Raw genomic sequence first — 27,526 nt, forward strand, 5'->3', positions numbered from 1 at the left:
TGAAAATGGCAAGACTTCATTCTTTTTGATGGCTGAGGAATATTCCATTATATAATAAACAAACAAAGAAACAAACAAACACCATATCTTCTTTTTCCATTCATCAGTCAATGAACACTTGGGCCGTGTCCATAATTTGGCTATTATATATAATGCTGCCATAAACACTGGGGTGCATGTATCCCTTTGAATTAGTATTTGTATTCTTTTAGTAAATACTTAATAGTGCAATTGCTGAATTGTAGGGCAGTTCTATTTTTAACTTTTTGAGGAATCTCCATACTGTTTTCCAGAGTGACTGTACCAGTTTGCATTCCCACCAACAGTGCAAGAGAGTTCCCCTTTTTCCGCATCCTTGCCAACACTAGTTGTTTCTTGTGTTGTTGATTTTAGCCATTCTATCAGGTGTGAGGTGAAATCTCATTGTAGTTTTGATTTGTATTTGCCTGATGATCCATAATGTTGAGCATCTTTTCATGTGCCTTTTGGCCCTCTGGATGTCTTCTTTGGAGAAATGTCTGTTCAGGTCTTCTGCCCATTTTTAAATCGAATTATTGGGGGCGGGGTTGAGTTTTATAAGTTCTTTATATATTTTGAGTATTAATACTTTATCTAATCATTAGGAAATATCTTCTCCCATTCAATGGGTTGACTTTTAGTTTTGTTGATTGTTTCCTTTGCTGTGCAGAAGCTTTTTATTTTGATGAAGTCCCAATAGTTTATTTTTGCTTTTGTTTCCCTTGCATTGAGAGATATATCTAGAAAGAAGTTGCAATGCCAGTGTCAAAGAGATTACTACCTGTGTTCTCCAGCAAAAAATTGCTAGAACTGATACACAAATTCATTAAAGTGCAGGATACAATATCAATGTACAGAAATCTGTTGCATTTCTATACACCAATAATGAAGCAGCAGAAAAATTAAGAAAACAATCCCATTTACAATTGTACCAAAAATAATAAAATACCTAGTAATAAGCCTAACCAAAGAGGTGAAAGACCCATGTTCTGAAAACATTGATGAAAGAAGTTGAATATGACACCAAGAAATGGAAAGACATTCCATACTTGTGGATTGGAAGAACAACTATTGTTAAAATGTCTATACTACCCAAAGCAATCTACACATTTAGTGCAATCCCTATCATATCACCAACTGCATTTTTCACAGAGCTGGAACAAACAATTTTAAAATTAGTATGGAACCACAGAAGACCCCAAATAACCAAAGCAAACTTGAAAAAGAAAAGCAAGCTGGAGCATCACAATTCCAGACTTCAATATTACAAAGCTGTAATGATCAAGACAGTATAGTACTGACACAAAAATAGATACATAGAATAGAAAACCCAGAAATGAACCACAACTATATGATCAACTAATCTTCATCAAAGCAGGAAAGAATATCCAATGGGAAAAAGAGTCTCTTCAAGTGGTTCTGGAAACCGGGACAGCAACACACAGAAGAATGAAACTGGACCACTTTCTTACATCATACACAAAAATATATTCAAATGGATTAAAGACATAAATGTGAGCCATGAAACCATAAAAATCCTAGAGGAGTATACTTCAAGTTTTTATTTTAATTCCAGTTAGTTAACATATAGTGTCATATTAGTTTCAGGTGTACAATATAGCAATTTAACAGCTCCATACATCATCCTGTGTTCATCACAACAAGCGCCTTAATCCTCATCACCTATTTAATCCACCCCCATACCTACCTCCCTTCTGGTAATCATCAGTTTGTTCTATATAATTAAGAATCTGTTCCTTGCTTTGACTCTCTCTCTCTCTCTCTCTCTTCCCTTTGCCTGTCTGTTTTGTTTCTTAAATTCCACATGTGAGTGAAGTTATATGGCATTTGTTTTTCTCTGACTTATTTCACCTAGCATAATACTCTCTAGCTCCATACACGTTGTTTCAAATGGCAAGACTTTATTCTTTTTTATGGCTGAGTAATATTCCTACCTTAGGCTTTTTTTTTTAAAGGGTCAGCAGCAGGGCTGGGTTGGTCATTAACCTTTAATGGGAGCAGTATATAAACTTATATTTTATTACCAGTATTTAGGGCCTAGGGTTTTCTAATAGATATATTCAGTCAAAATTTAAGGGGAAATCACAATCACCATTAGTTTTAATATATGAATCCATAAGTACTAAGAAACGTATGAACTGGCATAGAAAGAAATACAACAGATTTTGAAGATGAGATGATTATCTAGGAAAATTGACAAAATCAACTGTCAGGCTTTTAGAATTACCGTTCAGCAAGTTTTCCAGTACATGATCAACCTACAAAATTAATAGCATGTCCCCAAAACCAATAATAAAACAAAACATAATAAAATAAATACCTCTCAATGAAAAATATGTAAGGATCTAGGAATCGAATAAAGGATATAGGAGATGTTGTGGATAAAAGGCTTTTGAGGCCATAAAATAATAAATTTGAGAGGATTTAAGTCATAAATTCTGTTCTCCAAACTCATTGGAATGAAAATAAGAATCAATAGCAAAAGAAAATTCAGAAAATTCTCAAAATTCCCAAATACATGAATATTGAAAAGTACACTCCTAAATAACCAATAGATAAAGACAAAATCACAAGGAAAATTAGGAAATACCCAGAGACAAATGAAAACAAAAACACAACATGCCAAAACATATGAGAGGAAGTTAAATCAGTACTTAGAAGGAAATTTATAGCTACAAAATCCTATGTTTAAAAAATGGTATCTCAAATTAATAACCTTTTTTTAAATAGGAAGGAAGCTTGAATAAATATATTAATATCTGTCAAGTTATACTTTAAGGCAATACACTTGGTTAAAAGTAAAAATATATTAGACAAGGACAAAAGGAACAATTAACCTGAAAAATATAATAATTCTGCATTTGTATCTATTTAACAACGTATTCCCAAGACATATAAAGAAAAGTTAACACAATTCTGGGGGAAACTTAAACACATAATCGTAATGGAACATTTTAATATAATACTCAACAATTGCCGAGTCAAATAGATTAAAATTCAGTATGCATAGAGAAGGTTTTTAACCACACAGTGAATAACCTTGACTTAAAAGAAGTAGATTTCTTCATCCAAATGATAGAGAATACACATTATTTTCAAGCACATAATGATCATGTACTAGACCACAAAGTGTATCTTAAACTTAAATGAACCAATAACATATAAGCAGCATTTTTTTTAAGTCATAAGGCAATTTGACTAGAAGAAACTTCAACTTCTCTCTCCATTTAGAAATAAAGAGTACATTTCTAAGTAATTAATAAATCATGGAAGAAATTATGCTAATAACCTGGTAAATAATAATAATAATGATAATAATAATAATAATAATAACAACTAGGTCAATATTTACTGGGGAAACTAACAGACACTAGCAGTAGCAGGTTTGCAGGTCTTTGTTACCCATCACATCCTGGATCACTGCAGAGGGATCTTGCAGAGCAAGACTGCAGACCTGGGAGAGAAACACTGGCCCTTAGGCTGTGACATTTTTTGCCTTTTTTTTTTTTTTACTTTTGATTTTTTTAATAGTCTTTATTTTTTAGAGCAGTTTTAGGTTCATAGCAAAATCAAGCAAAAGGTACAGAGATTTACCATATACTCCCTACTCCCTCATATATATAGCCTCCCCCATTATCGGGAGGGGTAGGTACATTTGTTACAATTGATGAACCTACATTGACATACAATCACCTAAAGTCATAGTTTACATTAAGGTTTACTCTCGGTGGTGTACATTACATGGATTTTGACAAATGTATAATGACATGTATCCATCATTATAGTATCTTATAGGATAATTTCACTGCCCTAAAAATTCTCTGTGTTCTATCTATTTATCCCTCTGTCTCCCCTAACCTCTAGCAACCACTGATCCCTTTACTGTCTCCATAGATTTACCCTCAAACCAATAAATTTATACCTTCAGAAACTAGAAAAAGAAAAGCAAACTAAGTCCAAGGTAAGCAGAAGGAAGAATATAAAGACTAGAGCAGAAATAAATCAAATAAAGAAAAGAAAAACAATACAGCAAGTCAATAAAATCAAAAGCTAGCTCTTTCTCAGTCTGACTTACTTCATTTAGCATAATACCCTTTAGACCCATCCATGTTGGCACAAAAGACAAATACCATATATTTCACTTATCAGTGGAATCTAAAAACAAAACAAATAAATAAACAAACCAAAAGCAAATAAGACATATAAATATAGAGAATAAATTGATGGCTGCCAGAGGGAAGGAACCTTAAGAGACAGGCAAAATGGGAGAAGGGAAGGGAAACACAGGATTCCAGTTATGGAATAACTAAATGACAGGAATAAAAGGGACAGCATGGGGAATATAGTCACTAGTACTGTAATAGCAATGTACAGTGACAAATTGTAGCTTCACTTGAGCATAGAGATGTAACATACAGAGATGTTGAATCACTATGTTTTATATCTAAAATTAATGTAATATTGTTTGTCAAGTATCCTCAAAAAAAATTTTTTTTAACGTTTATTTATTTTTGAGACAGAGACAGAGCATGAACGGGGGAGGGTCAGAGAGAGAGGGAGACACAGAATCTGAAACCGGCTCCAGTCTCTGAGCAGTCAGCACAGAGCCCGACGTGGGGCTTGAACTCACAGACTGCGAGATCATGACCTGAGCCGAAGTTGGACGCTTAACCGACTGAGCCACCCAGGCGCCCCAAAAGATTTTTTTAAATAATTGAAAGGGAAAAAAATCTAGTTCTTTGAAAAGATAAAAAAATGATAAATCTTTAGATAGATTGACCAAAACCAAAAGAAAATAAATAAAAAAGAAGACTCAAATTACTAGAATCAAAAGTGAAAGATTATACCACTACCAACCTTACAAAAATAAAAAGCATTGTAAAGGAATACTATACAAATTACAAAATTATGCAATTATTCATAACAAATTAGATAATTTAGATGAAATGGAAAATTTCCTAGGAAGACACAAAATACAAAATTTGACTAAACAAGAAATAGAAATATGAATAGAGCTTTAACAAATAAAGAGATTGAGTTAATAATCAAAAACTTCCCACAAAGAAAAGTCCAGGCCTACATGGCTTCACTACTAAATTCTGCCAAACATTTAAAGAATTAACAACAATCTTTCACAAACTCTCCCCCAAAAAACAAGAAGAGAACACTTTCTAACTCATTCTATAAGACCACATTACTCTGATACCAGAATGGAACAAAGACATCATGAAAAAATTACAAAGTAATATCCCTTATGAATATAGATGCAAAAATCCTCCACAAAATACTAGAATACCAAATCCAGCAACATATAAAAAGTATTATATACCAGACCAAATAGGGTTCATCTAGGAATGCAAAGTTGGTTCAACATAAAAAAAATCTGTGTACTATACCATATTAGTAGAATAAAGGACAAAGTCACATGATCATTTTAATAGACACAGAAAAGCATTTGACAAAATTCCTTACACTTTCATGAAAAAGACACTCAACAAATTGGGATAAACTTTCCAACTTCTTCTACTTGATAAAGGTCATCTACAAAATGCCCACAGGTAACATCATAATGGCAAAAGACTGACTGCTTCTCCCCTAAGATCAAAAACAAGAGGGGTACCTGGATGATTCAGTTAGTTAGGCATCTGACTTCGACTCTGGTCATGATCTTACGGTTGGTGGGTTCGAGCCCCACGTCAGGGTCTGGGTTGACAGCTCAGAGCCTGGACTGTCTCTCTGACCCTTCCCTACTGACTCTCTCTCTCTCTCTCTCTCTCTCTCTCTCTTTCTCAAAAATAAATAAACATTAAAAAAAGAAAACAGGAAACAAATTTGGGATGGCCACATTCATCACTCTTATTTAGCACAGTGCTTAAAGTTTTAGGCAGTGCAGTCAGGCAAGAAAAGGAAATAAAAGGTATCTGAATTAGAAAGGAAGAAGTAAAAATATCTCTGTTCACAGATGGCATGATCTTGTATATAGAAAATCCTAAGGAATCCATAAGAAAACTATTAGAACTAATCAACAAGTTACGCAAAGTTTCAGGACACAAGATCAATATGTAAAATCTTTATAATTTTCAACTGCTCGTTGTTCACCCCTAAATAAGTTTACCTATGTGGACATATGTGCATGGAAAAATCCAGGGAAAGGCGAATTCTGTATCTGTCTTCGGTCCATATAGTCAAATAACAGCATTGGTGAACACTTGGTATGTTCTAGGCATCATTTGTGTGCTCTACATATATTAATGCATTAATGTGTAAGCTTACTAACACATAGTCACACCAAGTATTTTCATCCCCATTTCACAATTGAGGAAACTGAGGGAGAGAGTGGTTAAGTAATCCGGCCACATACGTAAATTAGTGAAGCCAGGATTATATATTTGCTTTCCTTAAAAGATAGCTAAAAGGGTTTCTTTGAAGAGGAAGTAAAGAAGAGCCCCAGACTCAGAGTGAGAAGAACTGAGTCTTTCCACCAGCCAGCTGTGTGACCTTGGATGGACAATTTACTTTTCTAAACCTCTGTCTCTTTGTGTAAAAAGAGGAAGTTGGACAAAGTAAAAGCAAAGCACCCACCACCTCAGATTCTCTCACACTGGACTTAATTAACACTGTGCCTGATTTCTGATTTACAAACCCTCCCTTTCCCGGCCGTGGGGGAAAGAAGAGGGCCAGGAGAGGACAGCCACTTACTTGTCATGACAAGAAATAGGAGAAACAGAAACAGGACCGCATGTCACTTGCACAAGTTGCTGCTTCAGCCAGTGATGGGTTTAGGTGAAAAGCATGGTTATAATTAGAGCAGCAGCCTGGCCTGAATGCTCCACCAGCCACAGTGAGCACAGCTGGATCTGCCGACTGCACGCACAGGAGTCTGAGAGGCTGCTCCGGCCTTGAAAATGATCCTTCTTAAAAAGATTTGCCTCCTTCCTCAAAGGAAAGAAAACCTATTGATATAAAAGCTCACTTCCCTTCCGGCTTCCCCTGCTAAATGCTACTCCAGTAGAGACCAAGTGCTGATGAATACAGGGGAAAGAAAAAAATCGTAAGCTGAGCCTGGTCACATTGCCCCTTGTGATATAGTTTTATTTTTAACTTCGAAACACTTGAACTATTTCTGTTGAAGTTTTCTCTCCCTTCCCTGCCTCCTCAACAGAACTCTGTCCTCTGCTGCAGCTGATGCACCCCGGCCACTTCCTGCGATCGGCTTGTTCACAATCAAGGGACACAGGTGCAGCAGATGCTGACTCCGCCCGTGCCATTAAGGTAAGCTCTTCAAACTCGAGCAGGTGCACCAGGGGGACACGTGGAGTGATGAACATGGAGATGGAAGCTGGGCTGCGCACCACCTTTTTGCTCTGAACAAGAGGATTGTTAAGCAAATTAGTTAGATGTGGTGGAGAAAGGGGTGGGCTTTGAGAATGAGACTCAGCCATATGTAAACTCTTCTTTTAAATCAAAAATCTTAGAGCAGGAAGAAATTACCTGCTTTCTCACAGCTTACGTTCTCTCTTCTACAATCAACCAAAGTGGCTATGTGATGTCTCTAAAGTTATACAGTAGTGATGGGGGGTTGGGTCAGGGTGGAGGAGATGGTGAGGGAAAAGTAGAAGGATTTCTACTTCTATTTTCTATTTCTATTTTCTAAAGTCCAAATGCTATGATCTTTTCACCAATCAGCATTTGCCACATTAACTGCCATTCTATGTACCTTAAATTCCATCCCCTGTGTCACACTACCAATTAATAATATAGCACAATTATATTCACTGTATGTGCTATTTAAACTCTGTTCATAGAGCTTAAAATCTGTTTTTCTTTAACAATATTCCCTAAGTGTGGTTCTCTCCTCTCTAAATCTCTTGAATCCAAAATGCATCCATGGAATAGAAGTGAAAGCATTTTACAAGTTGACAAATTTATACAGGCTTTTACACACAAACCCCAAGTTATTACAAAGTTGGAGCTTGCACATCCAGAGGGCCAAAGGGAAAATGATGAATGATACTTGAAGTATCAAAAGCTTTAAAATGTAGATTATTTCTAGTTTTTGAAATAACTGCATAGCATTGCATGCACAAATAAATTGTCAGGGATAAGGGTGCAGTGTTTATTTTGTTTCCCTCTGGGACTTGCTTTAATGTTCAAAGTTCAGCTAAGGACATCCTAGGAAGTAGCCTATGCAGCAAAAGGGATTCTGTACACTCTGAACTTTGCAGTGTACAGGCTAAAGCTACCAATGCCAAGTAAAAAGAGACCTACCCAGATACCCTAACTCCTGGATTCCTTCCTTCCTGCCTCTGTAACCTCCAGACATATCCCATAACTGTGCTGTTGACATCTAGATTATAATTATCCCTGTTTGCTGGGGACAATGTATTGTATAGAGCTGACTAACTTCCCTTAATTTTGTCAGGGTTTCCACAGTACCAAGGTCTTCAAGGTAAATGGTGGGATGCTGTGCTGGCAAGACAGGGGCGTGGTGGTTTAGGAGTAACCAAGCATACAGGCTACCTCACAGCTACCCCAAGATAATCTGGCTAATTAGCACTTTCTTGGCCAATACAAAACAGTAATTAAAAATACTGATACTAATAACACAAGCACCAGATATAAGAATTAACTAGGGTATAATGAAAATGCTGGAATCATAGCCCAGAAGCCCAGGATTGTGGACCCAGGTATGGGAATTATCATCAGCCACTGGTTGTGTTAAAATCTCAAGAGACAAAGGGATTACTTTAGTATTTAACTTTATACACTTTCTTTCCCTAGAATTAAAATCACCATAGCAGCGGAACAGGTGAAAAATGTATAATTAAAGTAACTAATTAATTGGGTAACAGGTTAAGAGTTGAAGAATATCTCTGATCTTTAACTTTTGACCTTGTCACTTCCACTGAAGATAAAGCTCAGGAATAAATAATTATCGCCAGGGCCAGCCACATGAGGAGGCAAAATAGTTGCTGATATCATGTGAGGGGTGCTGAAAGGGGCCCTTGCCTAAAAATATCTCCCTGACATCAACCCTGTTTGCCTACTAATTTTAAAATTATAGTAAAGAATGTTAAAGCTATTATCTGTTAATCCCATTCTCTTTTGCTTGAGTCAGTGATTTAAATATACCTGCTATATGCCTCCTCATGACCTTGTTGGCCAGTGACAGTCAGGCACCACCTCTTTCTCATTCTTCCAGGCTCTGTCCTATTTTGCCCTTGGTACCATGTAAGCTGCCCACATGCTCTTCGCCACCACCACAACACAGGTAGCTCTGTGTGGCATTGTGCTTTCCACAGAATTCTCACTGTTACATCAAGGTGAGAAGCAAGGGAAAGACACTTCACTTTTCTCTGGGCCTCAGCTTCTCTTGTACGAAATGAAGAGGTTAAACTAGACACTTTCATTTCAAAGTGAGGTTCTTAGACCATCATCAGGAGCTTGTTACATGGTTAAGACTCTCGGGCCCCGCCCCAATCCTACCAGATCCAAATCCACATTTTAAAAAGATTGCCCAGGTGATTCCTACACACAGGCTCCAGAGCAGAGTATTTCTGATTATGTGCCCGATCCAGATTTCTGATTTAGGACTGCAAAGATTTAGAACAAGTACTACAACCTCCTGAAAACCAATTCTGGCAGCATTCAGAGTTTCTATTATAACTTGAGCCCACAGAATTCTTTTCCGTTCAGTTAAGGCTACATTCACATAACATTGAAAACATTTCTTTTTCTTTCTTTAAAAAAAAAACCCATGGGGCACCTGGGTGGCTCAGTTGGTTAAGCACCCGACTTTGGCTTAGATCAGGTCATGATCTCACGGTTTGTGGGTTCGAGCCCCTCATCGGGCTCTGTGCTGACAGCTCAGAGCCTGGAGTCTGCTTCAGATTCTATGTCTCCCTCTCTCTCTGCCCCTCCCCCACTCGTGCTCTATTTCTCTCTGTCTCAAAAATAAATAAATATTTTTTAAAAATCAAGAAAATTTTAAAAAGCCCCAAATTAGCAGACATCTGACATCATTACAACTTTCCTCCTAAATCTGTCTCAAATTGCTCTCACACAGCTCTTTCAAAAAGCTGTTTTCTTTAGGGTTCTATTTTATTGCATTCAATTCAATCCTATTGAATAAACATTGAGTTCCAGGAGAACATTGGCTGTACTCACTCTCTCAGTGTCTCAGAAACTGCTGTGCACATTCCTTGAGGGTATTCTACTACTTTGGTATTGCAGTCAGATCTCCTTTCCCACCCAAACACATTCTCCTGGCCAGATGACTTCTGCTCCATTGACGGCCTTCATCCCCAGGCTCTCCATCATAGCAACTTCCCTTAGAAGGTACTGACCCTGCAGCTCATTGGAAGAGAGAAGCCAATTTTAGCTGACATCTTCCCTTTTTGCTCAATGAACAGAATAATGTATGTAGGTAAATAATAAAGATGACAAACTTGGGCCTAGGAAGCAAAAATGCCTCAATCTGCCTTTGTGACATCTGTAAGATCCTCCAGCATGGATGCCATACTGTTTGAATTTTTAAGAGCTTCAGGAATGAATGTGGTGAATACAAGGCACCATAGTTGGGGGGGGGGGTGGTTTAAGGGTACTCACATTCTTATGGGACTAAGGTAAGACTTTTTTCTTAAATGGGGTTTGAAGATGATTAAGCAGGCAGTGGAACATAAGCTACATTGGCCTGAGGGAGAACTGAATACTGAAAGGCTGGCCAAGAGGGGCAGGAGTGATGCAATGGGAAGACATAAGACCTGGATGCAGAAGTGACCATGGGAATGACCTTCCTCCTAGGGGAGGGACTAACAATTGAGTGACACTTTCTCTACTTTATGTTATTTGTCATAATCCTATGGGGTATTATGAGTTCCATTTTATCAATGAATAAGTTAGCTTTAGGGAAATTAATTTGTGAAAAATTACTTAGCTAGCACATGACAGTGTTCATGAATTTACTTTATTTTGAGGGTATCAGGTAAGGCCTCCACAGGAGGAAACATAACAGCTGAAATCTAAACAGCAGGGGGGAGCCCATAACACAAATAAAGAGTGAAGGGAGAATTTTAGTGGAAAGAACCAGCACAAAGTCCCTACACTGGACTAAGTGACAAGGCTAGAACTAAGTGCTCAAGGGAGAGGTGAGGTAAAGGAGGCCAGCAGGGGACACTGATGCAGGGCCTTGTGGGCCAGGATAAGGGTGTCAGAATTTACTCCTCGTGATGGGAATCCACTGGAGATTTTAAGTGGGAATAATGACCCGGTGTTAAAAGTTATTGAAATCACTCTTCTGCTGATGAATGTAGATTACAGAGCACAAATGGGAAGGGTGAGACTGATTACAGGCTTTTGCACCAGACTGGATGAGTATGATGGTGCTTGGATCCAGGCAGTGGTGGTGGAGATGGGAAGATATGGACAGAACTGCCCACTGCCCTTTCAGATCTCTCCCCAAGGCCTTCCTACCTAACTGGGCAGTAGTTCCTCTGTGACTGAAAGCACAAAATCAACCAGCTTCTAGCTCAGTGGTTCTTAAACTTGAGCTTACAACAGAATCAGCTGGATGCAGCAGTTCTGATTCTGTAGGTCTGATTAGGTAGGGCCCAATAGTTTACATTTCTAACCAATTCCTAGGTAATACTGACACTGTGGGTCAGTATGTGGGTCACTTTAAGGGGCACTGTTCTAGCTGACTTGCCTTTTCTTATTAATTTACTCCTTTGTGAGTGGTCCACACAGCACCACAACTTGCATCAAATGTTTCTCCCCTACCAGATTCTAACTTATCCCCTATTTTTTTTAAAGAATATCTATCACTTAAACTCATGTACCTGGTCCTTTCACCTATTCACATTCCACTTAAACTGCATCCAGTACAACGAGTAAAATCTAGTCCTGTGTAGACTTTTTTTAAACTATTTAAGTCTAAATTATTTCATGTTGACTGCTATCTCCTCTATCTAGGGGAACATTAAAACATAATTTGGGGAGAGAGTTTCAGAGGGTGTTTTGACCATAGACTTGATTGAAGTTCATTTTTAAGAGGAGAGAATGTATTGCCTTTTCAGACAGGAAGTGAGAATGTATTTATTTATTTAAGTTTATTTATTTATTTTGAGAGAGAGAGAGGCAGAAAGGGAGACAGAATCCCAAGCAGGTTCTGCACTGTCAAGGGCAAAGCCTGACACAAGGCTCAAACTCACCAACCATGAGAACATGACCTGAACTGAAATCAAGAGTCAGATGCTTAACTGACTGAACCACCCAGGTGCCCCAGGAAGTAATAATTTAAAGGTGAACATAGAAGCATAGAAACTGAAGGAGGAAATGGCACCTGGATAAAAATACATTGTTTTTGTCACTGAATTTTGTCAACTTTTTCCACCATGAAGAGTTTCTATAATGTATGTTCTTTAACTTAGTAAGTTTTTGAGTTTAAATCTCAGAATCTATATTATACTACAGATTCTAACCTAAAAACTTTACTTTCATATTTATGCTACCTCAAATGCAAGGCCATGGGACATGGATAGTTTTCATATTTCCTCTGTTCAGATGGGGCACAGTGTGGAATATGGTCCAGACGAGGACCAAAAAAAAGTCATCAGAGGGATGAAGATGCTTCCTATGAATGATGAACCTCCAGTTCCTCTACAGTCTGGAAAGATTATATATGTATTCTGTGCCCCAACTGGAGGAAGGGAGGATCTTCCCCTGATGGGCTCTAGTCATGGGCTTGCTTTCATCCCAAATCACAGAGATAGACCACATGTCTCTGTGGGTCTCTGAGGGACACAGTGTGATGTAGCAAAGACTACAGAGTTTGAAGCTGGACAAACCTAGGCTTCTTTGTGTTCCACTGTAAAGTATAAAGGGTAAGACCCACATCACATAGTCGTTGTGAGGATTAAATGAGGTGTTACTTAAGGCACATGGTAGGCACTAAAATCTCATTTATCTTTCTCCCTGGCATCCAAAATGCAGAAAAATCCCTCAGTCTATGAAAGTCAGACAAACACCATCGAGAATAAGGATCCAGTCACTGCATTGGAACAGAGATTAGGAGAACAAATCATCTTATGTCACAAGATAACCAATGATATATATAAGTTGAACAATTTGGGGCAAGACCAAGTGGCTACAACATAAGATGATCAATCAAGTATCCAAGTTTGTCTGGCACTAAGAGGCTTCCTGGGAGTTAAATCAAGCTTCCTCAGAGCCAAAACCAAGAAAGTCCCAGGCAAACCAGGATGATTGGTCACAATGCTTACCTAGCAATAATTAGACAATCAAGAATTTTGGATTGTCCTTTATCTCAGTGGGAACAATTTCCCCTAGATATACAACAAAAGGTTTAGATATGATTTTTTACACCCTTAGGCTATACTTATCTTTCTTCTCCCCTCCACTGTCAAACTGCTCCAAAGGATAGTCTACACTTTTGTGTCTTTCTGCTCAGTACATGTCCTCTCTCAAAGTCACTTATTTGGTGTAGCTCCAGAGCCTGGCAGAAGATCTTTAAATAGCATCATTAAAAACAGAACAAACAAAGGAAACAGCATCTTTGTTCCTGCATGCATGGTTTGTTTGTTTGTTTTCTGTTAAAGGGATATTTTCAAGTAACTTCAAAGACATGGACAGCAATAGGGCTCCACCACAAATGTTTCCAGTTTCAATAGCACTGCTCCAAACAAAACAAAACAACAACAACAAAAACCATACTTTATAATGCTGAAGGATAAGAAATGATTTGGCTTAGAGTTCATCACCACTGTCCCTCCAGCCAACCATATCCCTGCTGCTGGGGCTGAGTTGTCATTACACACACAGAGCACACGGAACTAGCTAGGCCTGCTTTTCCCTTCCCAGAAGCTGGTCTCAACTTTGTGACAGAACCAGGCTGGCAAATGCCAAGGTAGACAGTCATGCTGCTGGTAGCTTCTTTCACTTAGCCTTATTCCATTTGCGATCTGCCTCTTCTTTCCCACCTAAAAACCAGTAGGGGACTCTGAATCACCCAGACTGCATCTTTATTTGTGTCTTTTATGAATAGAAAGCAGATGATCACACTCTCCCAACAAGGCCACGGGCCCTGCCAATATTGGAATGTGTGTTTAATGGCTTCCCCCTCCGCTCCAAGCAAACACCACATTTTGCGTGGCAAGGGTCCCACCGCACAGCTGAAATGCCACATTTGCTCTGCCAAGAGCTCTTTGGGGATCTGCCATGAGCAGTGACATTGTTGTCATTGTTCTTAATCTTGAGGCAGTATTTGAGGCTATAGCTCACCATTTCCTTTACATGGGGCCACATAGTTCCGACTCTTAGCTCTCTGGTCTCTCTTCTCTGGCTTTATTTCTGCCCACTGTCTTGAAAGTGGTCATACTTAGCTCTGTACTTCACGGCTCAGATGCCTATTCTATGCTCTTCTTTCCCCAGTTATGGCTTCCTCTCTCATTTCTAAGTGAACACTTCTCAAATCTACATCTCTCCATTCTACCCACATCTTCCCATCCTCATGATATGTTATCACCTTAAAAACTTGTATTAAACTTGCTGGGCTTGTCTTTCCCCCCCAAACAATTCCTTCTTCAGACTTCTATTTTTCTCAGAATTACATCCAATGTTCTCTCTTCCTTGTTCGAAATCTTGGCATCAGCTTTGACTCCTCCTCTTTCCCCATCTCCAGACAGAAACCAAAATGCTGTGATTCCCTTGTGATGCCTACTGGCTGCCTCATCTTGCCTAATCCCATACCATCAGTCCTGCTCCTGCAGCTTCATCGCCCTCCATGAAGCAGTTTCTTGCTCCAAGCCCTCCACACTGTCCCTCCACTGCTGGTTAATACCCAGTCACAGTGTTAAATGGCCCCTTATTGAGCAACCAAATAATTCCAGATGCTTTAGCCTCATATTTACAAATTTCCACAATAAACCCATGATGAACTTTCCCCCCACGGGAGTGATCAATCTAGAATATAGCAGGAGCCTAACTGAATGCTAAGTTGTATGCTAAAAAGCTCCAGTAGCTGGACTCTTGCATCCAAAAGATGTCCTCTTGCCCAATCCTATCCTGCTCCACCTCAGTCCAGCCCTCACAGCCCTTCACTCTGCTCAATTCCCCCTCTACCTTTAACACCTTAATTTATCTCCTCCTGGGCCCTGAGTCCACTTGATAGTCTTGCTTACAACTTCTCACCTGCCTCCTGATTCAGGATATTAGGGATAAGGAGCTATCTGCCATGATTCCTGTTTCACACTCAGTAGTCCTAGTGCATAAGAATCAGACGGGTAATGTATTAAGGATGTGAATTCCAGACACAGCCCTCACTTTAGTCTGAGGTGCAGACTATGCTATGCTATGCTGTCCAATAGAACTTTCTATGCAGATAGAAACGTTCTGTTTTGTGTTGTCCAATAGAATAGCTACTAATCACATGTGGTCATTGAATACTTGAATTGTAGCTAGTGTGACCAAATACCTGAATTATTAATTTTATTCAATTTTGATTAATTTAAATTTAAATAGTCACATGTAGCTGGTGGCTGCCGCTGTGAACAGTGCAGACTTATAGATTTAACAGGCATCGTGACTAATTCTACTTAGCAATAGTGTTGAAGAACTACCTAAACAAGCAGTGTGACACTTATGCTCCCTTACTGGCACATTGTAATCAACAAATGTTTGTTGGAGGACTGAATGAACAAATGAGTATATGAATAAATTTGAATATAATTTCCTTGATATTTAAGACTGTCTCTTCTGGAAAAGAAATTTGAGGGGACTTTTCCAAATTAAACGAGGCTAAAAAGACTTACCAACCAAATGTAATAAATTGACCTTAAAGGGACCCTGGTTCCAAAGTTAAAAAATTTTTTTAAAGTATTGAAGACATTCTTTGGGACAATTGTGTAAATTTGAATACAGACAGCATATTACATGATATTAGAAAATATTTTTTCGTTTTCTTAGGTGAGATAATGTTATTACAGTTACAAAGGAAAATTTCCTCAGTCTTAGGAAATACGTGCTAAAGTACTCAGGGATGAGGTGTCGTGATATCAACAACCTATTTTCAAGTGCTTTGGTAAAAAGTGTGTGTGTGTGTGTGTGTGTGTAGAGGAAGAGAGAGAAAGCCAAAGTGGCAAAATGTTACCTTTAAAATCTAGGTAGAGTATATTTGGCTGTTCATTGTATATGTTCTTTCACCTTTCCTGAATATTCGAATTTTTTTAAGTTATAGGAAAATTCACCCACAATGAATTGGCAAATCCTAAAGTAAAATAAAATTTTAAAATACTGTATTTTCTGACTTTTGGGTTCTAACTCCACCCTACCCCACCCACCCCACTCCATCCCAGACTAACATAGTGCTGACATTGTGCTATAAACTCTCTAGACCAGGTGCTGCAAACTGGCAACCTACAGATCCTATGTAGTTTGCATACATGTTTTACCTTGGCCCAAATAGAGGCTGCATTTGTTCTGATTAAATTAGTTGCCAACTTTAAAATTCCAAGGATTTTTATCGTAATGTATTATGCAGCAAGATGTTTTGCAATATAATGAAATATAAAGTACTCATTTTAGGGGAACCTGGCTGGCTCAGTCAGTAGAGCACACAACTCTTGATATCAGGGTCATGAGTTCAAGCCCTACACTGGGCGTGGAGCCTACCTAAAAAGTTGTAAAAAAATAAAATAAAAATAAGACACTTATTTTATAATAGCAAACATGTATAGATCATGTCCTATGAGACAAGTACTATTTTAAGAGTTTTGGGTATTTAACTCATTTACTCCCCACAACAGTGCTATGAGATAGGTACTATTATTATTCTCCCTTTTACAGATGGGGGAAATGATGAACAAAGAGATTAAGTAACTTTCTCAAAGTTTCACAACTACTGACTTGTAGTGCCAGGTTGAATCTTGCACAGTCAGCCTCCTAACAACCATACTTTACCACCAGTCACAAAAATCTGCATTCCCAGTTTCTCTGGAAAAATCAGATGATCTGGCAACATATTCCCATGTGGGACCAATTGACCAGAGCCAAGGAGCTACATTCTCCTGAAGGCAGGGCATCTTCTCTTCTGCTTGCCAGAGTTCCCATTCAGCCTGCTTCTGGGACCTTGGGGTCTGACCCCTGCTCTAGCCACAGAGCAGCTGAATTCAGCAGGTTGAAGGACAGATGGTAGATATATCACAGACACTTGTACACTGCCCCAGGCCAAGCTGAATATCAGGCTGACCTGTTAGTGAGCATGAAGCTCTACTGGGAGAGAAAGTTAGGAGGGAAACTTGGGCCAGATGTGTGTGTGTGGTAGTTATGGGAGGCATGGATGTGTGGAACGTCAGACCAACTGTTGGTAGACAAAGGAGAAAAGTTACAGGAACCAAAAGGTACATATCCCATGCCTGGTAAGATGCCCCACCAGAGGGCTGTGTGTCAGTGAGAAGACTGTGGGCTAGCATGGCCCGGGACTCCATCACTTAGCAGCTGTATAATCTTGGACAAGTTATTTAACTTCTCCAGCTTCCATTTCCTGGACTGTAAAATGTGGGCAATGACATTTACCTCGAGGGTGGTTAAAGGAATTAGAGTATACAAAGTCTCTTTGGTGCCTGTTAATATACATAACCAAAATACTTTTCTTACTAATCATTCATATTCATATTTTCATGTTTTCCCCTAGATTTACAAAGCGAGAAGAAATTAGGAAGCTATGGTAAGTAGTATGGTGATTATTGGATTTTCATCTTTCAGGGGTCCAGGTCTGGCTTCATTTAACCTGTAGTTGAAGCAGCTGGCAGACTTGCTGTTATGGTTTGATGATACTTATTGACTTTTGGCCAAACCAGAGATGCTAGAGAATAACCTAGAAGAAACTGACATGGAGTAAGGGAAAAGCAGAGAGATGAGAAAGATTTGTGGGCAAATACTTTCACTAAAACTTTAAAAATGAAAAACCCAAACATCCAGCAATAAACTAAGTGGTTGACAATTCCTTCATTCAGCAAATTGAGTGCCTACAATGGTCCAAGTGCTGGAGATACAGATGTGAATAAAACTAGACATGGCCCCTGTCCTCCAGCACTTGGTAGGTAGTTGGTTAAATAAATGACAGCACACTCACTCTGGAATATTACACTGCCATGATGAAGACAGTTTGCAAAGAATCATTAATAAAGCAGGTTGGTCTGATGTTATAATAGCAAGGTAAATACAGGATGAAGAATTGTATTCACAGTATTAACAAGATAATATAAATCACCCATAATCCACAACTCAAAAACAATTATCAACATTGTAGTCCATTACATTCAGCTTTTTCTTTTTCTGTTCTTTTTTTTTTTTTAATGTTTATTTATTTTTGAGAGAGAGACAGTGAGAGCCAGGGAGGGGCAGAGAGACAGAGACAGAGACAGAGACAGCGAGAGACAGACAGACAGACAGAATCCGAAATAAGCTCCAGGCTCTGAGCTGTCAGCACACAGCCCGACGCGGGCCCAAACCCAGGAACTGGGAGATCGTGACCTGAGCTGAAGTTGGACGTTTAATTGACTGAGCCATCCAGGCGCCCCTTTCTTTTTCTATTCTAAACACATCTACCATATACATAGAATAAACTATTGGAAAATGAAGAAGAGAGTGTTGGTAGTTGTTATTTTGGGGTTGTGGGATTATGAGTGATTTTTGCTTCACAGTCACAGACATGCATAGAGCTTCTCTCCCCCATTTGTTTTCTCTTTCCTCTTGCTTTGGTGTCTCCAGGGTAGGGCACGCAAGCCTCTAAGTGGGCAGCACAGGCATTGTGAGAAATGCTTCGACCGTCACTGCCACATTCCTGTGGAGCCTAATGTCTCCTGTCTGGTGATAAACTGCCACCTGTCCTGTGGTGCTACCTTCCACATGTGCAAAGAGGCAGAGCATGAGCTCCTCTGCCCTCTGGAGCAGGTTCCATGCCTCAACTCTGAATATGGCTGCCCCCTTTCCATGCCCCGCCACAAGCTGGCCAAGCACTTGCAAGTGTGCCCTGCCAGTGTGGTCTGCTGCTCCATGGAGTGGAATCGCTGGCCAAACGTGGACTCTGAAACTACCCTTCATGAGAACATCATGAAAGAGACCCCCAGTGAGGAGTGTTTGGACACAGCCCTGGCCCTCCAGGACCAGAAGGTCCTTTTCAGATCTTTAAAAATGGTAGAACTTTTCCCAGAAACTAGAGAGCCCACTCGGGAGGAAACTACCATGAATGGTGAAGCCACTTGGGAGGAAATGGGAGGAGCAGTGGGTGGAGTGGATGCCAGTTTGGTACCACATGGGTCTCTGTCAGCAGCTAATGGAGAAATGGTAGAGCTGAGTCAAGAAGAACGAGAGGCATTAGCCAAAACCAAAGAAGGGATGGACCTGGCCAAGTATGACAAGTGGGAAAATATATTCAGCAAAGAGCATGCAGCCTCTGCTTTAACAAGTACATCAGTGAACTGTGACAACAATAGCAGGAACAACCCTGGAAAAGAACAGGTTTCCAGTGACAATAACATGGTAAGGGAGGATGATCTCCAAGAGAAAGAGAAAGAACCACAGGAAAAACAGAAGCAGCAGGACTTTAATGCAGTCGTGGAAAAGACAGGGCTTGCCCCTTGGCAGGATGGTGTTCTGGAAAGACTGAAAACAGCTGTGGATGCAAAGGACTATAATATGTATCTGGTGCACAATGGGAGGATGCTTATTCACTTTGGTCAGATGGCTGCTTGTACACCCAGGGAGAGAGACTTTGTTTATGGCAAACTTGAGGCTCAGGAAGTAAAGACTGTTTACACCTTCAAAGTTCCTGTGAGCTACTGTGGGAAGCGGGCTCGCATTGGAGATGCCATGTTGAGTTGTAAGCCAAGTGAACACAAGGCAGTAGATACTTCAGATTTAGGGATCACTGTGGAGGACCTGCCCAAATCAGATCTCATCAAAACCACCCTCCTGTGTGCTTTAGAAAGAGAACTTAAAGGTCATGTCATCTCCGAATCTAGGAGCATTGATGGGCTGTTTATGGATTTTGCTACACAGACATACAATTTTGAGCCAGAACAGTTTTCTTCTGGGACAGTGCTGGCTGACCTCCTAACCACTGACAACCCAGGGGGGCTCCATGTGGAACTCCACAGTGAGTGTGTGACCCGGAGACATAACAAAAGCAGCTCTGCCTTCACTTTCACTTGCAACAAATTCTTCAGGAGGGATGAATTTCCCTTACATTTCAAGAATGTCCACACAGACATTCAATCATGTCTCAATGGCTGGTTCCAGCATCGATGCCCTCTCGCCTACTTGGGATGTACTTTTATTCAAAACCATTTCCGTCCCCCAGGACAAAAGGCAAAAGTGATTTATAGTCAGGAGCTCAAGACCTTTGCCATCAAGCCAGAGGTTGCTTCAGAGCTGGGTGAGAGAAAGAAGAACAACCATCTCTCAGGCCGTGGAGCAAAAAGCCAGAATTCTCTAACCAGCCTGCCCCTGGAGGTTTTGCAGTACATTGCTGGGTTCTTGGACAGCATCAGCCTGTCCCAGCTTTCCCAGGTATCTGTGCTGATGAGAAATATCTGTGCTACTTTGTTACAAGAGAGAGGGATGGTCCTCCTACAGTGGAAGAAGAAGAGGTATTCTCATGGAGGCACTTCCTGGAGAGTCCACAGAGAGGCAAGTAAACTCTTATTCATTCATTCATTCATTCATTCAACAACTATTTAGGAAGAGCTTTCTATGTGCCAAGCACTGTACCAGGCACTGGCAATGTACTAGGTTACTGGGAATAAGACATAATTCCTAAATTCAAGGAGGCCAGTCCAGTAGGGAAGACAGACCTATAGACATATAAATGACAATACAAATGGTAGTGCCTGTTTATCTCTGTGTATATGTCCTGGATATCTTCTGCTTGCTCACATGATTCATTCTCCAACCCTGTGATCAGTTCCCTGGGAGGCTGATCTCTACAGACTGCCTCAACCAGCAGACTTGCCCGCCAGCTTCCATTTGGGCTAATCAAATGGGAGTGTATCAGTAGGAAATGGGAGGGAGGTAGACTAAGTTGATGTATCTATTCTTCTGGCTTCCTCCCTGCATGCATTTTTCCCTTCCATGACACCTAGCACTGGCCATGTCCCTCCATGGAAGGTAACTGTTTCAGGTGGCTCTCTCCACAAAGTTACTCATTCTGGGATACAATGACCTCCTTTCTTCTTCCCTTTCATGCCTAGGGTATTAATGCTCTAGATTGTTACTTGCCTGGGTACTGCACTATATCTTGTGGCTTTCCTACACCCTGCCCATATATTTGTATATCATTATTTTTTTTTAATTCTCTTCAAATTACCAAGTTAAGTGTGCCATCTGTTTCTTGCCTGGACTCTGATACAGTATGCCAACAAATTCTCCTCAGTCCCATATCAACTCATTTTTTAAAAAAGACTTTTTGCCTTTGTTAAAGGAATTTTGAAATTCTAAAATAATTTGGTCCACTGATCTCTCCTGATTCAAATACCTATTTACTTTCTCAAAAAGCTGCTGTATAAATCAAAGAATCTTTCTCTTCAGAAAAATCTTACTTCTTTTTTCCAATCACATTACACTTGCTGAACTGCATCATAACTTCTATCAGTTTATACCATACAGAAGTGAAACTCCTTAGCATCCTTTCCCATGGTAAATATGTTGGTAATATGAACCACAAATTAATAATGCCCATTTAGCTCAATAATTCCATAATCTCACTGTTGAATTTTTTCCCAAAATGTGGGTGTACAAACTGGCACTGGGGAGTTAGAGTTGTTTACACCTATTTTCATTAATTACATCTAAAACATCTTACATGTTTTCTATTATTTATTCCCTGAACAGTCTTCTTTAAAAAATAATCATGAGACTCTCCTTCATGTATCCAGGCCTGCATCCACGTGTTTAATAAACACTGACTTCCACCCATCCACATGTTAGGGACAAACATGAATGAGACTGAGAACCTGCCCTCAGAAACTGTATAGTCTAGAACTGTCTAATATCTTTCTCTATAAAATCGGATGCAAACAATTTAATTTACGTAGTAGAAATTCCATTAATTTTTGGCTCATGTTTGTCCCCAGTTCAATGATTCCTGACCATTCTTGAAAATTATTTGGGACAAACAAATTTCCTTTTAGAAAGGAAGAAAGAGAATTTAGTTGGAGCTAAAGGATGCTCATATTAAAATGGCTTTTTTTAAGCAAAAAAGGGAAATAGTTCTAAAATCTCAGAAAATACCTTTTTTTTACATAGGAACAAGGATAAGAAACTGAGGATGAAGTGTCAGGTTGAAAGGGTCTCAGGTTATGCCTATCCTTATAGCCAGATTTTAATTTTTGTAATGTTTATTCTTTTTTTGAGAGAGAGACAGAGACAGAGCATGGGCAGGGGAAGGGCAGAGAGAGGGAGACACAGAATCTGAAGCAGACTCCAGGCTCTGAGCTGTCAGCACAGGACAGAGTCCAACACAGGGCTCGAACCCACAAACCATGAGATCATGACCTGAGCCAAAGTCAGACGCTCAACCAACTGAGCCACCAGGTACCCCTATTAGATTTTAAAACTAGTAACTCTGCACCATATCCTAGGTGGAAAGGCCAAAAGGGGGTTTGTGTACCAGGTATCTAGATTTCTCCTGAGGTTTCTGTGTTAGGATACTTTTAGTTTTAAGCAACACCAACTTAAAATGGCATAAACAATTAAGGGAATTTTGGCCCACAAAACTAAAAAAATCCACAGGTAATGGCTTCAGGTAAGATTTGATCTAGCAGTTCAAAAATGCCCCCAAATGACCTTTTTTTCTATATCTTATTTCTACTTCCTCACTAGTGGCTCCTTTCTAAGACGCAGTTATCCCTTGGTGGTCCCTTTTGGCTGCCAGCAGCTAAGACAGCAGTTTCCCAGTTCAAGTACAGAAGGAAAAAGAAAATCTGCTTCTTAATATCTCAAGCAAAAGTTCTAGGGTAGAGTCTCATTGACACTAATTGTCCTGATTTGAACCGTGTGTCTATTCTAGAACTAATCACTGTTGCTGGTGGGAGGGTGGTGGGTGGGTGTCAATATGCAGATTGCTGTGGTCATTTCCATACATTTACATGGCTGGCTGGGAAGATTATCAATTGGAAGGGGGGATTAGGAATTGGATGCTGAAGAAGGAACTAACAAATGTCTGCAGCAGCCACTAAACATTCTCTGGAAGCTAAGAACATGAAGAACAGAAAGGTATTTTCTTATACTCTTCAAATAAAGCTAGCCTGAGATTATTGCCCCAGCATTCACTTTTGAACTTCATGTTTCCTAACAGATCTGGCAATTCAGCAGCCTTTTCTCCAAAGTCAAGAGCTGGGAGTTTAATGAAGTTGCTTCCATGTCTGAACACCTGAAGGCCTGTCCTTTCAACATTGTAGAGCATAAGACTGACCCAGTTCTTCTGACCAGCATGTGTCAGCTCCAGGAGCAGCCCCGAGAAACCTTAGTCACCACCTTTAGAACCAGACCACGAGGAAGACACACTTGCTAAAGATTCAGATGCCACCATTCTTGGATTTGCCCTCCGAGTTACTGAAAGTAGGACAGAGTGTGGTTTTGAGGACTTTCTTCTGTAAACTGCATATGTGCTTTTCTAGGTATATGGAGCATGCACTGTCCTAAACCTGAGCAGTTGCACAGGATCTAAGAATTTTCTAAGCCATGGTTTGTACACTTGCCATTAAGTGCCATACTGATTACTTATTTCCTTCTCCCCACCCCCTTTTTTTCCTAAAACCAATCAGTCTGAGGAGAAAAAATAGGTAACTTGAGGCCATTTAAAAAATGAGCCCAAGTCTTAGGAGATGAGAGAGCACTGAAATTCCATAACCAGTACAGACCTGTGTTTTTGTGGAGAATGTTTTAATTGATGAGCACTTTCAAATTTATGGGGCAAGCAACGCAGGATTGGGTCAGAGGTGTGTTCCACCTCTCGTGAAGGGCACGTGGTTTGATGGTTCTGGAGCTGGGGTTGTCTTGATGGTTAAGTCTAGGTCTTCTTTTAGTCGCTCCTGCAAACCCAGGAAGTCCAAGCATAGCTCAATGAAATGGAGACCTTGACCGAGTACAGCAGCCTTGAGGACAACACAGGCCAAAGAATGAGAGGCAGAAATGAGATCACAGAGTTTTTTGTGGAAAATCTTAGCAACATACAGAAGGACAGCCTTGCAAAATGAGGAAAAGTCCAAAAGGGCATTGTATTAATGGAGAAAATTAGCACCAAAAGCCACACGCCTACTTTTAAACATGTCAAAAACGACTTGAGTCCAGATTCTTTTCTTCTTAAAATTATATTCTAGGTCTGGGTTAGGGATAGCAGAGGCATAGCCCAGCACCATCCTGGGCTAGCTGAGATGACCTCAAGACATTAACACCAATTTCAGTGTCATGCCAGAATGCACAGGGTAGTCCAGAGAGACCACACATTGGCAGAATCCAGACAAGGCCCACTGCAGTTCCTGTGGCCCACCAGGTCTTAGATACCACTCGAGTACCCTGTGAGGGATCATAGGAAGGAACACACCTGAACATAGTAGTTCCCATAGAACATAATTGCTCCTCCCTATTGTGGTTCATGACTCCAGTCTGTCAGAAATTGGTGATACTGTTGGGCTTTGGTAACAAATAGTGAATACTCATGAAAATGGGAGTAAAATAAAAATACACAATAGACACTGCCATCCCCTAAAGCAGGGTTTCTCAGAACTATTGACATTTTGAACTGAACAATTCTTTGTTGTAAGGGACTATCCTGTGTGTTATCAGATATTTAGCAGCAGCCTTGGCCCCTATGCAGTAGATACCAGTAGCCCTCCACCCCCACAGCTGTAACAACCAAAAATGTCTCCAGACATTGCTAAATATCCTCTGGGAGTAAAATCTCTCTGGGTTGAGAACCGCCATAAGCAATATCATACCAGTGGCAGTAACTTAGGATAAGTTTTTTAGTACGGCAAAATCTTACATAAGTATCTACAATGGTTATGATTTTATGTAGCTCTTCTTTATTTACTAGATAAGTCTTAGATGTGATTTTAAGTTGGGAACCAGATGGAGCTGATTGTTCAGTGTGGCTTTATGTCCTTAGGTCATGTGCAAAGAAATATATCCTTTCAGTTCAGCTCTCGCCAGATGTAGCAGAAGCCAGCATGTTGAGCTACTTATCTTGTGTTTCTTTCCCTCTTACCTTAATTGGTGCCATTTTCCCAGCAGTCTTCAAACAAGTGAGAAAAAGGAAAAGGAGGACATGTATCATGGGGAAGCAGAGAACAAAGAATTTAGCCAACAAAAAGAGTTTAGTCGATCTGAATACTTGTTATTGCCTGGGTCTCTCTCTGAACATGGTTCAGAGCTGGTACAGATGAAGTAGAGGACACCGGTGAGAAGAGTCAGAAGGCGTTAAAGCAAGTCCCAGAGTAGAAGCATGCTTATCTTTTCATTATAATGTGCCACTTGGTACTATTTGGTAATGTAATTCTATTTTTCATAATCCTTTTTGCTTGGTTTATATTTCACATTTGTATATAAGGCACCATTTTCTAAAAATACAGCGAGAGTGTGAGCTATGACTTTATTCAGTGAAGATGAGTAACTGGAAACAGCTGAGCACCAAAGTGGAAAAAAAGGAAGAGTTCCCCAGGTCTCAGCTCCATGTGTTTTGAATCCAGTCCCCTCCTATCTAGAGAAAGAAAGCTCCTAAAGTCCATTCTGGGTGTCTTCTTTTATTAGAAAAAGAGATAAAGTGTAGCTATTCACCAAGGGAGAGAAAAATCAGGGGCTGCTGTTAGATGAAAAATGGAGAGAAAGGAGGAGAGCAGAGGGATCTTCCTTCACACCTGGGCACCTCAGGGTCCAGGAGAGCAGCCAGGAGCCTGCCCATACGGCTTTGTGGGCTGCACACTTACAGTTACTCTTTATTTTCCCAGTTACTGCCTTCAGAGCAAAATTAAATTGATTAGCATCATCAAACACATTTTATAAGATATCTAGTTGTATATGTTGCAGGAATCCAGGGTACTACAGGTATCCACCAGTCTACACAAACAAGCACATTTTATGGTGAGATGTCAGCTGAAGCAAAAAGGAAGCCTTTCAGAGAGGCTGTGGATTGGACTGAAAAATGACTAGATTCATGAGATGAGGGTATGTTGAGTAGGATGAGCAGCAGAATTATCTGACAGAGGCAAGACAGATGGACGTTGCTTCAGATGAAGAAGCAGCAGAGGGGAGTGAAAAGGAATAGGAGTAGGAGTCTGGACAGGGAGGTATCTATGAACAGATACCTTGATGAGTTAATCTATCTGAAGTAGAGACCAGCCAAACATGGAGGGTGAAGTCTGCAGAACTGAAGCAGAAAGGAAGTTTCTGTCTTATAATGAAGGGAAAAGTGAAAAGCAAGGTGGAACTTGAAGATGGAACAGGAAAACCACTGTGAAAGTCTGATCTATCTGTGATATTGAGTCAAACTGAAGTGAAGAATGAGATTGTGTACATCTGTGGTGACTTACCTCTGTGTGCTGGAAATCCCACTGTCTCTAGAAGTGGCAATAAAAGCTGTTTTGCACTCTGGAAAGCTGACTGAGTGATTATTGTAAGTTAGGTCTAGAGACAGATCTGTGATTCACTGGTACAGAGGTCATTGTGGAAACAAAGAAGTGTGTGTCTTGAAGGAGAACCAAGGAACAAGCCTGAAGGATGCAGTGCTCTCGACACATGAGGAGCTCGCCAATTTTATGGAGTCCTAGAACAATTATGGATCTTAGTCATTAATCCTAGCTCCTGCTTGGGCCCACTGCTTTCTTCATCTTTGCCCCCAAATCCCTTTTATTTTGATTTTATCTAGGATCTCCTATTAGACCTTGCTGAGCCCAATGTCTCAGAAAAAAATGGCTGGAAAAACAAACAAAAAAACAAAACAAACAAACAACAAACAAAAACCCACCATACCCAGGTCTCTCATTCTTTCTCATCCCCATAATTTGCTTGGTGATTTGCTTTTTGCCCACCATTAGCTGTTTAAATGTACTCATCTCTTTTCCTATCAGCCTTGGCTCTGGACCACACAGAACAGTCATGAGTTTCCCCTATCTACCCTCTTACATGGCCATCGATTTCAGTCACCCAACTACAAGGAAGCCTGGACTTTCCCTAGTAGAGACCACTCACTGTCTCTGACCCTAAATCCTCTTAATACCTCACTGGAGCCTGTGTTCCTTTAGCTTTAGTCTTTTTTTTTTTGCTGACCAAATCTCTCTTTTCCTCCTTTCTATTCCCCAATTTGTGTTTCTTCGTCAAGAATCATCATGTCCTGTGCTTGCTTCAGCAGCACATATACTAAAGAGTCACCATGTCCTGTGGTGCCTGGGTTCTCAGTCAGTTAAGTGTCCAACTC

The 27,526-nt window shown here is 40.0% G+C and overlaps 1 protein-coding gene across 2 annotated transcripts; it reads left to right on the top strand.

Moving 5' to 3' along the window:
• The first annotated feature begins 6,853 nt into the window (after positions 1-6,853).
• On the top strand, positions 6,854-26,707 carry FBXO40 (F-box protein 40). Of its 2 annotated transcripts, XM_015072757.3 has the most exons (5): positions 6,854-7,090; positions 7,202-7,311; positions 17,747-17,779; positions 18,826-20,745; positions 23,411-26,707. In XM_015072757.3, exons 3-5 carry the CDS (start codon positions 17,777-17,779, stop codon positions 23,624-23,626), a joined length of 2,139 nt encoding a protein of 712 aa, XP_014928243.2. In that variant the 5' UTR covers positions 6,854-7,090; positions 7,202-7,311; positions 17,747-17,776; the 3' UTR covers positions 23,627-26,707. The 2 variants fall into 2 exon arrangements, with proteins under 2 accessions (XP_014928243.2, XP_053076899.1); XM_053220924.1 differs by lacking the exon at positions 6,854-7,090 and having other exon boundaries at positions 7,186-7,311.
• The last annotated feature ends 819 nt before the right edge of the window (positions 26,708-27,526 follow it).

This window comes from Acinonyx jubatus, chromosome C2 (genome assembly GCF_027475565.1).
Source record: "Acinonyx jubatus isolate Ajub_Pintada_27869175 chromosome C2, VMU_Ajub_asm_v1.0, whole genome shotgun sequence".
NCBI classification, from domain to species: Eukaryota; Metazoa; Chordata; class Mammalia; order Carnivora; family Felidae; genus Acinonyx; species Acinonyx jubatus.

Coding starts and splice junctions, on each gene's coding strand:
- FBXO40 (XM_015072757.3), top strand. Junction 20,746..23,410: donor CCTGGAGAGTCCACAGAGAG/GCAAGTAAACTC, acceptor GTTTCCTAACAG/ATCTGGCAATTCAGCAGCCT.